General features: G+C 51.1%; 1 protein-coding gene across 7 annotated transcripts in view; it reads right to left on the reverse strand.

Moving 5' to 3' along the window:
* Nucleotides 1–1,746: 1,746 nt before the first annotated feature.
* Nucleotides 1,747–13,706, reverse strand: part of NSMF (NMDA receptor synaptonuclear signaling and neuronal migration factor) — a 46,658-nt gene continuing 34,698 nt past the window's right edge. For all 7 annotated transcript variants that reach the window (XM_032130613.1, XM_032130610.1, XM_032130608.1 and 4 more), the window contains 6 exons: nt 12,818–12,851; nt 12,237–12,307; nt 11,132–11,211; nt 9,457–9,559; nt 9,007–9,082; nt 1,747–7,229 (listed from right to left, as the gene is read on the reverse strand). In XM_032130613.1, coding sequence (XP_031986504.1) covers nt 7,132–7,229; nt 9,007–9,082; nt 9,457–9,559; nt 11,132–11,211; nt 12,237–12,307; nt 12,818–12,851 — 462 coding nt within the window. In that variant the 3' untranslated portion in view covers nt 1,747–7,131. The remainder of the gene's footprint in view (nt 7,230–9,006; nt 9,083–9,456; nt 9,560–11,131; nt 11,212–12,236; nt 12,308–12,817; nt 12,852–13,706) is intronic.

Below are 13,706 nucleotides of genomic sequence, written 5' to 3' on the forward strand. Positions count from 1 at the left end.
AGCGAGAGTGCTGGGGTCACTGTAACCTCCTCCTCGCTTTTCCAAGGAGCCAACCTGCTGCTCCAGGGCCCACCGAGAGCTCGGAGATCACAGTCTTTGTTTTCAAAGCTCTCCATTAACCTCAAGACCAATTTGGCCCCAAACCAGCATGTCCCACGTTGGGCTCTCTAACCCCAGGACTCTCTTGGGCCCAGCATTTCCAGCTCCTTCTGCCCCTGCTGTGCCTTCAGCTTCCTGATGAGAAGGGAGAGCAAGGAGGGCTCTGAGTGCTCGGTCTGTGTGCCCCCAGCACAGATGGCTGCAGCCACGCTGCCCTGCACTCGAGCTGGGTTTGGGAAAGGAGCAGGACACTGTCAGCTCCCTCTGAGCTCCACAGAGAGCAGAGGCAGGATCAGCAGAGTGGTTTATCTTCACAAGGTTTGTCAACTGATCAATTCCACTTCAGTGGTCTGGGGCTCCCCCCATTATTTTGATAACGTTGCTTTTTTTTCTCATTCAGCTGAAAGAAACTTGCTCGGTCATCTCAGAGTTTAGGGGCATTACTGGACATAACCTCTGCCTCTCCACATTTACCAGACACGTTTTCACTGTTTCCTTTTCTGTTTGCTACTCAGGCACTGAGTTTTCTTTTCAGAGAGCTGCTGATGTCCCTTCACCCTGCAGAAGCAAAGGGAGCTGGAAATGAAAACTGGTGCCTGAACTCCAAGGGGAAAAAATCCCAGAAGGGCGCTGGCTCCAAGCCCTTGAGAGCTCAGGTTGTGTTGTTGCTTTGTATCACAACTGAAGTCACCCCAGTTCCAGGAATAGTGTTATTAAAAAACAACAGGAAACACACAGCAGAAAAGCTACAGCCCATTCAGCACGTTTGGAGACAACTCCAGCCTGGTTCCCTGGGATGGGGAACACCAAACCCGCTCGGTTCCTTCAGCCACCCCCACCTGAACCCCAGCAAAGCCAGGTCTGAGCACAGGGGCACAGCAGGGAGTAGGATTCCTGCTCAGGGGCCTTGCTTGGCTGTGTTTATCTGTGAGGCTTTTAGGGCATTTCAAAGGTAAGGGCAAAGATCCCTGTCCTTGAATTCCCGGCTCTGGACCAGATCCACCTTTACAGCACCTTGTAGGTGGGTCTGTACTACTACAGTGGAGAATTAGCACTAAAAATACAAATGAAAAACCAATTCTCTCATAACCCCCCCACTTTTCACTGAAGCTTTCTGAACCCCCTGGATGTGCATCTGAGCTGGTTCTGAGCCAGAGACCAGGGGATGGTGGCAGTGACCAGTCCCTGGTCCAGTGGCCAGTCCACAGCCTCAGCAGCGGCTGCAGCTCCGTTACCCAGGTGAGAAACATTGCCCAGGTACAACCCAACACATCCCTGCACCACCCTGGGAGGAGAGTGGGCAGCAGGGCAGGGGCTGTGCCCGAGGAGGGGCCACCCTGGGACATGGGACCAGCACCTGGGGACATGGGACCAACGCGTGGCTCCATCGGGTGTTGGGGGTCTCTCTCTCAGCTCAGCAGTGCAGAGAGGCTCCTCCTGCTAAAGGTTTATGGGCCACTCCTGCTGTTGACTATCACCAGGCCACTGGGATGCTGAGATAAGGAAGGGAGATTGGAATGCCCAATGAACTGAGTAATGGTCCCCGTTCTTGGAATATGGGGCAAGAACCTGTGATGGGTCTTATCTGTCCTTATCTCTGTCACTTTTATGGATACTCTAAAAGCAATACAATACTGGGAAAAACTATTAGGTTGCATTAGTTCTTTAATATTTACTAAACATTTATGGAAAGAAGCAATGTAGTTTCTCTTCAGACGGATTCTTTACATTTAATGTCCACAATGTTTATTCCTTTCAGTCTTTACATTTCTCACACCGACTGGCAGTAAATTGGGCTGAAGTTATTTCTGAACCAAAGCTGCTGCTGGCTCCTGGTGCTCCCTGATAGCTCAGGCACTGCCCAGCAAGAGGTTATCTTACTATGAACTGTGCCGGTGACACAGCAGGAGCACCTGGGAATAACAATGATCCCAATCAGGGTCACAGCCATCAAACCACCCATTTACTCCCCCAGCTCCCAGAGAGGAGATCATTAACAGGCTGACTCGGCCAGTAACAGTTTCCAGTTGACTTTGGCTTGTATTTCCAGAATGAGAATTAAAAAACACTTCCATGGAAGATGCAGAAAGCCAGGGATACGCTGTGGTCAGTGGGACAAAATACAGGATCACAAACAAGTCTTTACAGATGACGTGGAAAATGACATCACCACTCAATATCCCTTGGGAGGACACTGGGATCCTCGGGAAGGGCTGTCCCCAGCTCCAGAGACTGGCACAGCAAAACCCAGAGCACAGAGCAACTCAGCTTGACCTGAGCTGAGCTTTACCTGAGCCCACCTGGCAGTGGGGCCCGGTCCCCCAAGAAGGAGGACACGGCCCAGCACATCCCCAGTGGAGGGTTCTGAGAGCAGGTGCCAACTGGAAGGGCCCTGGAAGCATTTTCTCACTCATACAGTAATTAACGTATCTTATCCTGGACTGACACATTTATAATATCCAAGTGTGACTCCAACTGGCTTGTGAGGGGCTGAATGTTTACACTCAGACCAAGAGAGCAGAGTGAGCCTGTCATTCCACCTCCAGTGGGATTAAGGATGGGATCAGGATTAAGGACCACACTCCCATTCCCAGGGAGGGAAAACAGCCAGGCTGGCTGTTTAAAACCAGCATTTTCCATTCTTTCAGCCAACCCCACTTGTGCTGCTGAGGGTGCCAAGCAGCCCTGCCAGCAGAGCCTGGGAACAGGAACTCCCAGGCACAGGTCAGCAAGGCAGGAGCAGCAGGAGCTATTTGTGGGGTAGATCTGTGCCAGGATCCGAAGCGCTGCTCATGCAGCCGGACACATCCCTGCCTCACACTGCCCTGCACACAGAGCATCCCACCAGCTCGGGACAGAGCACATGGACACACCACTAGAAACAGGAACCCTGTGCTGAGCTCCAGGCAGCAAATCCAGGCTGAGGAATGAAGAAGAAATTCCTTCCCAGTTTCCTGCACAGAGGCCAAGCCCCTCCACAGGCTCAGGTGGGATCCTACAGCAGAGTCCTCACACCAGCTGGGTGCCTTTTGCAGTCAGAGGTTTTGCTGGAGCTACAAGGATTTTTCTGCTTTTGTTTTTTCAACAGGAAGGGATTATCTGGGAATTCGTGTTTCCCACCCCAGGCCTGGAGGTCAGCTGCAAGGGGAAGCTGGTGGCTGCAGCATGAGCAGAGGTGCAAAAAGCTTTATGTGTTTCTACCTGTTTCTACATCCCATGGGTAACTTGAATTTTCTTCTTCTCTTTCCTTCCCAGCCAAACAAGAGGAAAAGAGAAAAGCCTCTCTGAAAGCCCCTGTGTAGGAAGAGTGGCACATCCACAGAGCCAATGAACCCCCTGGGCCTCTCCAGCTGAATGAACATTCCCTGCAGGCACCAGAGAACATCCTCAGGGCCACTCCCAGCATGTGAGCCAGGCTGAGGAGCAGGGCTGGGACAGCTGAGGCCCTTTCCTGCCACCCTCCTCTCCCAAAGGTGACACTGCCAGCCCAGGCCATAACACATTTATCACATTTAACAGGTGTGATAACACATTTACCCAGGCAAGGCCTGGAGGTCACTTCCAACACCGCCTCCAGCAAGGGCAGCACAAACCCCCCACCCGTGGCTGGTGAACAGCCAGGGCTGGCACACGATTCAGCCATCTGGGTTTGAGCTGCTTCTCTTAAGTGAACCAGGCAGCCCCATTCTCCTGCCCCTGCTAAAGGCAATTCAGAGCACACAAGAGCAGCAGCAGCTCCCTGGTGGGACAGGGCAGTGGGGATGGAGCTGCTGCTGCTCAGCCCTCACCCAGCCCAGTCACACGGAACTGCCGGCGGCACAGGAGAGAGCTGGTGTCAGACACGCCCCGAGAGCAGGGTGGTGAGGGCTGAAGGAGCAGGCAGGAGCGGAAGGACAGATTGTCCTTTGTGCCCTGCAGCCACAGCTGCCCCGGGCAGGGCACTGCAGGGAGCCCCAGAACCTCTGGGGGGACGCTGCAGGGGCCGAGGGAACTGAGCCCATGGATGCTGCCCTGGCATTCCCAGGAGATGCTGCAGGGGCCCAGGGAACTGAGCCCATGGATGCTGCCCTGGCATTCCCAGGAGATGCTGCAGGGGCCCAGGGAACTGAGCCCATGGATGCTGCCCTGGCATTCCCAGGAGATGCTGCAGGGGTACAGGGGGTGAGGAACACACTGGGCCTCGGAGCTGTCCTGGCTGGGACCATGCTGGGCTCATCCTTGACAGGTTGGTCTGACTGAGGAAGTTCCAGTCTCTATTTTTACCTCTAAAGTTTAAACAATTACAGTTTTTATTTTCCTCTGCTGACCCCTTCCTTTCCCAGCAGCCACCTGAAAAACTCCACCAGTGAAAAAGGGGAATAGAAGTGTTTTCCTCTGTCCCCAGTGGTTAATGCCAAGAATGCTGCCACACACAGGACATCAAACATCACAACTCTATTCCAATCCCAGCTCTGAGAGAATTTCATCTCTTTAGGCAAAGGAATGCTACAAAGGAAAAAATATGTTCATGTCATAAACATCACAAGCTATGAGGAATATAGATCTTTGGAGGGAAATGCCTTCATCAGTTGTCATTATCCCATAAACTGCACCAGGAGAACAGTCCATAGTGTCCATTCCAACACACACCTTCCCACAGGAATTACTGTACAATCTACCTTCTACTTTGCACCCCAAGTACTACAAGCGGTCAGTGAGGATATACAATAGTTCTACAGAGAAATCACTCAAGTGGATACATAAATGGGCCCTTTGGGGGTTAAATAAGATTTTCAATAATTCCACAATGCTACATTCATGCTACCAAGTTCACTGAATTGGGATTTGAGAAAGAGGAAGGAAGAACAGTTTGCCTGTCTCCAGTTAGGAGGTGAAAGGGTCAGAAAGGGAGAGAGTTTTGTGTCAGCATTTTAATTCTCCCACCACTTCCTTCTCCAGATAACGTGACTCTGTGCTTCCATTGCACCTCTGGCTCCCACCTCTCACCACAGAGCTGGTGGAAGCTCCCATGTTAAATAGTAATTGGCATAAATTTCGGGTTCTTTTTTTTTTTCCATCTGGCTTTTTCTTCCAAAAGCTACAGACTGGTACCTGTTCTCCCCTTCACTGTAAGTCTGGCAAACCTGACTGAGTCCAGGGATGAGATGTGGCTACCAAAGCTCCCAACCAGGGGGAGGCAACAGCCCACACCTGTCTGTGTGGCTTTCAGTGACTTTAAACCATCTCTCTCCACCTATTCCTCTCCTTACTGTATGTACATTATTTCTTCAAAAGTTTTGCTATAAAACTGCTCTAAATGTAAAGGGTTCAGCAGTTCTAGCCAGGGGCCTGCTCCCCAAAATTACAACCACAGGTATGGCACAGGGGAAGGAGGACTCCACAGATCAGAACACCTAGTTCTCTTTGTAAGTAGTTAAAAGAAGATTTGTACATATATTTTCCTTCACAATCAACAAATTTTAGATACCAGGAAACCAGGAAAATAAGGTAATCCTTCCCTGCTACTTCCTTTGCTTGTGAAAGAAATAACTTGTGTCACCTCCCAGAATTGCCAGTGACCTACACAGACTCTAAGTACTATTTGTCCTCTGAAAGGACAGCAGAATGTGAAAAAAGCCCCATTCCCAAAACCAAAACAGCACCCCTTACCTAACCAAACAAAAAATGAATAGATTCCAAAAGGTACCATCAAATACCAAGTACAGACCTGGGCCCTCAGGCTGCTCCGACAGAGCTCGGGGTTTTCTCTGTCCTACACAGGAAGGGGCTGAGCAGCTCAGACCAAGAAGCAGGTCCTGTAGCAGGGGACAGGGGCGGGTTCTGCACAAACAACTGGCAATCAAGTGAACAAAGGGAAGAGGCAAACTCATGCTCCAAGGCCGTGCTGTGTCCCTCCAGAAGCATTTCTGCCAAATGCCTCAGTGCTCCCCACACGGGAAGAGAGCTCCTCTGCCAACACACAGCAAAACACTGGCATGAACAATTAATTACCATGGCTGTTAATTTCTAATTCATTTTTATACCAAAGCGAGCCTGACCGAGGCTTCCCAGCCAGCTCCCGTGTTTCTAACCTAAAGTATTTCAGCAAAACTAAAGTCCCATAGTTTTGCAAGCAGCAAAATAGAAAGTAATGAAGTTGTGGCTAACTGGAGGAGAACTATACATTCGTGAGAGCAGGTACAGGTAGTGCAGCACAGCTACTCTGAAAGGAACGAACCAAACCAATGCAGCAGACATGCAGGGTCTGCTAACTTACGTTAAAACCATGTTTGCTGGTGATTAAATATGTCTACAGAAGATATATTACCATTCTGAATATATTTTCAAGCAGACTGAAAATACCTCATCTATTGGTTATGGTGTGTTAGTTTTAACTAGTTAAATATCAGGAGGGATTTTACCCCCTCCCTCGCTATAAAAATTGCACTTATTTTCTATTAAACAAAACAAAAAACAAAAAAAGAAGATTTCAATTCTATATCCCAGTATATATTCACATGGAAACGGGATCATCTTGCTCTAAGCTTGCAGGAGTAGGTGTAGCAGTCCTTGCTCTCCAGAACTCCCAGCACAGAAGGTCCCACCAGGACAACCCCCTGCTCCCTCTGTGCTCTGGTGACTTCTTCACTGTAGTGCACGGGTTAACTGGGTTTGTGGGTTTTTTGTAAGAAAACCTGAGCTTCAAAAGTCTTTAAAAGGACCTGGAATCAAATCTGGCCCATTCTGACCCAAAACAGCTCAGTTCTGCCAGGAACTCCATCCTGTCCTCGTTTCACACAGCTCCTCCTGAGGCCCCACGGCTCGGACTGAGGCCAGCGAGGTGTCACTGGCACCCCCTTCCCTCCAGTCTCTCTTGGCCCAGGAGACTTTTCCTCCCGACACTTCTGAGGGCTCCTCCTTCCCTCCCTTTAGCGCTGCTGCCTCCCGTAGGGCTGTGAAGGGCTCCCTGTGCCAATAAAAAAGTCTCTCTGCAATAAAGCATGACTTCTTGGACACTGGTGATGAGCTTCCTCTCGCAAAGTCTTCTCCAGCTCATAAAATGTCATCGTAATCCAATAGCTTGGAGTGCTGGCGGGTCTTCCAGAGGCGGTAAAGGCGGAAGTCAAAGTAAGTCTCAATCATTTGCTTACCTAGAAGTGAAACGAGGCAGAGGGGTCACACCCTGGAGCATGAGGGAGAGGTGACAGAACACAGCAGCACAAACGCCCAGCCCAGCTGTGGGCAGGGCACAGGGACCCAGCCACGGCACAAGGCTGACACTGGGCACGCGGAGGGGCCCGTGAGAACCAAACATCTTTTTAGATCTCCTCAACCATGAACAGTTGCCTGTAATCCCTTGGCAGGGCTTGTTCCCGGGGGCAGGAACTGAGCACAAAGTCTGTCTCCAGACTTTGACCTCTCTGAGTGCTGAGGGGGGCTGGAGAGGATCAGCCACAGCCTGCATGAGGCACAGCGACTTCAGAGGCTACAAACCAAGAGTTAACTCCTTGTAAAGAAACACTAAAAATAATTAACATTGAAAATCCAAATTAAAAAATACGTATTTTTTTAAAGGACCAGGTCATCTCTGTCCTGCTCCTGTCTGTGCCCCCAGCAGTGAGCTCACAGGACACACCAGTGCCAGCTGTGCCCCCCAGCCCCTCTGACTGAAGAGGGTCTCACAGGCTGCCACAGAGTGAAGGCCGTGCTCAGGAACTGCATTTGAAAACACAAGGGCAAACAACCCTGCACTCAGACAGGGCTCAAGGAGGGGATTTTCACTTGTGAGGCCTGATTAAGATTAGTTTTAGATGACTTTGCAAAGGATTACTCTTAGTGCATGCCAGACTGATCAAGGGGAAAAATTCAGACGTGTTCTTCAGCCCAGCCTCCTGGAAGCTCAATTGCTTAATGCCTGCACACAGAACCCACTGCCTGGCCTGCTGAGCTGCCCACAAACCCGGAATTTCCCTGCAAGCTGCTCCTGGACACATCCGAGCATGTTTGCTGTGGGATCTATGTGCAGGCACCGTGTGCAGCCAAACTGATCGTGCACAGAGAACTGAACAGCCTGGGCTAGAGGGAGGTGTCCCTGCCCGTGGAGAGGTTGGAACTGGGGGATCCTTAAGGTCCTTTCCAGCCCAAAGCAGTCTGTGACTCTGTGATTCTGTGAACTCGGCGATTCTGTGAACTCTGCACAGCACCAATGTGCTCAACTCCTGCACATTCCTGAGGGTGAAGGGAGGTAAGAAAAACCAGCAGTGCTGGGGCCAGTGCTGTGGGCAGCAGAGAAGTGCCCACAGCTGAATCCTGCGTGGTTTTACCTGCCAAGGACTCCAGCAAAGGTTAAAGAACACGGGCAAATTCAGAATCTGTCGCTTGTGAAACTGCACTGCAAATTACTGACATTGACCAGAGAACAGGAAAAATCCTGTAGCTCCTTGAAATATCTTGAGCTACAGGAAAAAAAAGGGAAAAGGGCCAGCAGACTGAGCTGTAGAATGGCTCTGATGGGCCATATCCCAGTTGTTTGTTGACACAATTGACTTGGTGCCAGTGGTCTGAGCTCTGGAGAAGAGACCCCAGCACAGCTGGCTACAGAAAAGGTTCTGCCCCAAGTGCATTTCCTCACAGACTCCTCATGCCCTAATAATGACGGGTTCTCCTACACTCAGCCTGGAAAGCTGTCTCCTTTGCACTGCCAGGATCCTGGGAGAGCCTTCTGCAGCCTCAGGCACAACAAGCAGGGCATTTGAAATGTGAACACGTGCAGGAACTGCAAGGGGAAAACCAGGGGCAGCAGCTGAACTACTCAAGGTGGTTACAAGAAAAACAAAGACCATGGCAGGACTTAAAAGTAGTCAAAACTGTTTTTTCAGGAAGATGCCCCCTGAAGGAGGCAGACTGGTTAGCAAGGAAATGAATTACCTTGAGCTGATAGTTCAAGTGGAGACTCAAAGGCAACCCTATAAGGATTCATTAAGTTTTTCAGATTCTGAAATAGCTGAAAGGAAAACAGACCAGAGTTAGCAGCTGAAAACAATGACGGCTCCTGGGCACCCAGAACTGCCCATCTTTGTTCAGGAAAACCTTCCACTCATGTCTCTTAGAACATCTATCTCACCAGTAAATAAATAAGTGTTTTGAAGGACTCTTTTCCCCAAAGGTTTCAGTTGTTTGTCCTGCACTCACTAATCCTTCCTCCCCTGCCCCCTGGGAAAGGCACAATCCAGAGGGTGGTTCTCCCACTCACAGCCCCCGTGGGACAGGACAGCAGCACGTTCCCACCCAGCAGAAGAGGCAGGTTTAGAGCTCCTGGTGTGACTCTGGCCTCCCTGAGCCCAGCAGACATTCCAGGGGCGACCCACAAGCTCCTACCTTCTCCCCATTGGGGTTTCCAAGAACATAGCAGCCCATGATGTGGATGATATTTGGTTCAGGATTGACTTTACTCATCAGCCGGCTCAACCTCTTCCAGAAGCTGGAAAAAACAGAATACGTAATTTGAAAAGATCTCCCTCTCTTCATAGGCATGATTAATGCCAAGGATGTGAGCACACACCACTCAGACAGGGCCCAAGGTTTGTAGCCTGGGCAGGAAACTGCTCAGGAAGAGCCACTGGATCTCAGACAAGGAAGAACAGGGGCAGACCCAGGGCCTGAGGAGCAGCTCCAAGTCATGTGGTAGAGAAGGAGGAGCAGCCCAATGAGCCAAGGGAGCTCCAAGGTGAGGAGAAGGGAGCAAAGTCCCCCAGGAGTGCTTCTGCACAGTTTTACCAAGCATCCCCTCCAGCTTCCTCTCTCCCATCTCTATCAACAACTGCCCTTTCTGAACACGAGGGTTATCAGTGCACTGGTTCATTCCCAGGGCATGAAAGCAGCAGGGAACAGCTGGAGAGATTGTTCTGAGTGAGACAACACAGCCCAGGCAGCTCCATGTCAGCCCGTGCTTGGTGCTGCTCACAGTCACATCCACTTGACGAGCAGTGACTGCGAGCAGGCACTCGGGGCCTGAGGGATGTGAAACACAACCCCCTCCCCTGGGCAGAGGGTCGGGGCAGACTTTTGGGGGACTCTAAAGCCCAGAAATTCCTCCATGGGGGTTCCAACCAGACTGCAGCCTCAGCTTTCCACAGCACTGCCTCCCAGGGACACACAGGCTGCATGGATATGTTCCCTTCCAAGCTCCCAAACTTTCAGCTCTGTGTTCACAGCTTTCTGCAGATCCCTGATTTATCAGCTTGGGAGCAGCTATGCCTGGGATGTGTTCAGAATCGTGGATGTGCACACGTGCTGGAGAATTCCACAGCCAGTGTTTGTGCCAGAGCATAAGATTGCAGAGCAGATGTTGATTTTAATACTCAGTTCTCATGCCAACAAAAAGTTGTGTAGGAGCAGGTTGGTGTACATCCTCTCCCCCACAGCCAGGCACTGTTAGCCAAGCAAGTTTGAGCCAGCATAAGTGAGTAGGCAGCAAAACAGGCAAAGCTTTACTCTCTGCAAGGAGCAGCAAAATTGCTCAGCACTCCCAGCTGAAGGGAGTTAGTGAAAGGCATGTTAGTGAAAAGCCTCCTCAGAAACAGGCTGGACTTTGAGCAGGCTTTGCAGAGACAAATTCCATTTCCCCCTGGCCAGAGCCAGCTGTGGGGGGAACACTCTGGATTTCTGCCATAGTCACCAGCTTAGCAATGGTATCGCAGCACCAGAGGCTCGAGGTGCATGTTCTGGCTTCTGGTCAGCAAAGCTGTTGTTAGTAGAAGAAATACCTTTTTTCTTTCTCCTCTCTTGACAGTCTCTATGCACAGAGACACTAAACAGATAGAAGTATAAATGTCCTGGTGACAGGGCTGCAGCACTCCAGGGACGAGCTCAGCTCTGCCACCTTTGCTGCTGCCCCTGAACGAGCTGCTATTCAGTGCCTCCTCAGTCTCCTCATCCCCTGACCAAGCTACCCCGGCTCTCTTCACTTCTCCTGCTCCACCATGTGCTGCAAACATCGAGCAAACCAGCAGAAAAATGCCATGCAAGCCCAGAACACAACCCAGCCACTCACAGGATCAGATCTTCCTCCTTCTCCACTTTGGCGAAAGTGGCGACTTTGTTCTTTAACAAGTACAAGTGCCCAGGGCCTCCCTGCAAGAGACAGACAGACAGACAGATGGAAACCCCTCTGCACAGGCCCTGAGGAAACAAACCCTGGATGCGTTTCCTGTCCTGCCCAGCCATTCCCAGAAGTGCCACAAGGGAGCAGGGCAGCCCCGCACTGCGGACAGGCTCAGGGAACATCCGCACACGGGCAGCGTGCTGGGGGTTGGATTCTCTGGTTTTTGCAGTTCTGTGCCCACATCACTCTAGAAAGGCACAATAATAGATAAAAAACGCCTTTGTGGGTGGCTGGAGAGTAATAGGGAAGGCAAGAAAGTCCCTGTCACTTGGGGATGCTGGGGGTGGGCAGAGGAGCAGCTGAGCACTGCAGAGGAACTAACTTGGGCAGCAGGAGGCATGAACAGATTGACACAGCACCAGGAACATTAAAAGTCACAATCTCCAGGTCAGTGTGCAGCAAAGCTGCTCCTCTGCAGCACTGGGCACATGGAGGGAGTTAAGTCAGGTCACCTCCCTCACTTCTCATGGCACAGCTGCCGGGGAAGCCCACAGCTGACCACCAAGAGGAACAGCAAACTGGGGAAGGGAATCCCCAGCAACCCCCAGACCCAGCAGGGCCTGGACTGTCCCAGCCACAGCTCCAGCCTGACCCTTCTGCATCCTCTGGCCTCCAGCTCCCAGCTGAGCCATCTGCCAGGCTGGCCACCACACACACCACTGTCACTGTCACACTGAGGCTGGATGGAAGCTGTAACTATGACACTGCAAGTGCTTGTTCCTGTCCTGGAACGCTTTCTAGGTCTGTGCTGATGCTGCTTTGCCTGGGGTTCCTTGAGAGAATCAGCCCAGCTCTCACTAAATCAGATTTGATTTCCTGCTGTCACAGCTACTTAAGTCTGCTCTGTGTCTGGGAAACAGGAAGTGAAAGCTCTGCCTTGGCAGTGACTTTAATGGAAGCTGACTTTGGAATATTGGTTCCTCTATGTCACTTTCCCCACAGAAAAAGACAAATTTGTAACAAATCACCCAAGTGCTTAACAACTTTCATGTACCTGGCAAAATATCAGCATCTTCCAGATCTTGCAGCCTTTCCGATAAATGTTAAGTTTCTTCTCTATTTCCTCTGTAAAAAAAAAAACCATGTTGGAAAAGATTAACCATGGGAAAAGTTCAGAATTAATTAATTATTTCTTTACACTTTAGTCCTGAGGGCAGGAAGCTGAACTGGCAGGGGTGCTGGGGGGAGCAGGAAATCCCAGTGTGTCACAGGCCAGAGAAAGGATGGAACAGCACCAGACACTGCTCTGCAGCGATCACAGCCCTGGAGCAGCCCCAGCCCTCCTGGCCCTCTGTCACTGCTCCACTCCCCACCACACATACAATGAACAGGCACCTGCTGCCCCTGTCTCAGTTTCCCTGCCACAAACCAGGAGCTTGGCACAGAAAAGAGGCCACAGAAGTGAAGGTTCATTACAGCAGGACATCCAAGAGCAGCTGACTGTCAGGGGTCACTGGGGTGACAAAAACACCTCTGTGAGTGGCAGCTCAGGCACAGGGCAGCTGAGTGACTGAAATATTGATGGTTACATTTGCAATGGGCAGGAGATAAGAAAAGGAGGTAACACTCACGTACCCAGGATGTCATCAAAGGTGGCATGTTCATGGTCCTGGAAACCAAGACAGAAGACATCAAAGTTCACTGTCATTACACCAGCTCCCTAATATTCACACAACCCCATTCCCAGGTGAAGGGATGCTCTAAGAGCATAATTACACCAACTGATGGCTGCTGGTCAGAGCAGCAGTAACCCTCACCCTAAACCACATTTCAGCACAGAAGCTGAAGACAGAACAGTCCATGAAGACCAAATCCACCTGAATGCTTGAAGCTGAAGCCTGCAGACTCACCCAAAGCACAGACTGTCCCTCAGATGCAGTCAAGATCAGCAATGCCTATTTCCCCTCCTGGCCCATGTTTTGCAGCCAGCCTCTGGCTTTACCCTGTCCCAGCTGGCTGACAAACAGCTGCACTCCCAACATAGCTGCCTCTGGCACAGCAGGGTCGTAGGAAAAGTGCACAACACTCCAAGGAAGAGATGCAGCAACCCCATCAGCACTGCCTGCTGCACACTGACACTGGCCCGGCTGGGCTCTCAGTCCCACCTTCCCTTGCAAATTAAATGATTAGGAAAAAGAAACCCATGACTCCTCACTGCTGTTTCAGACACCTGCTCAGGCCAGACTCCCAGGGAAAAGCCACAGTTACATTAATGACTGACAGGGATGCCCCACTGCACGCAGGATGATGGGGCTGGTGGTTCACTGCCGAGCTCCAAGGCCCTGCTTATCCCAAGGATGAGCATAAGGAGGAGCCCTAAGCCTGGGAATGCCTGCCCTGCCTTCCCTTGATAATCCTCCCACGCAGCTTGGCTGAGCCCAAGTGTGCCACTTCTACCCCACCTGACTGTTCCACCTAGACATGAGCCCCCACAAAACTACCCCAGGCCCCAAAACTGGGTTCA

This window comes from Corvus moneduloides, chromosome 21 (genome assembly GCF_009650955.1).
Source record: "Corvus moneduloides isolate bCorMon1 chromosome 21, bCorMon1.pri, whole genome shotgun sequence".
In the NCBI taxonomy this organism is placed as follows: Eukaryota; Metazoa; Chordata; class Aves; order Passeriformes; family Corvidae; genus Corvus; species Corvus moneduloides.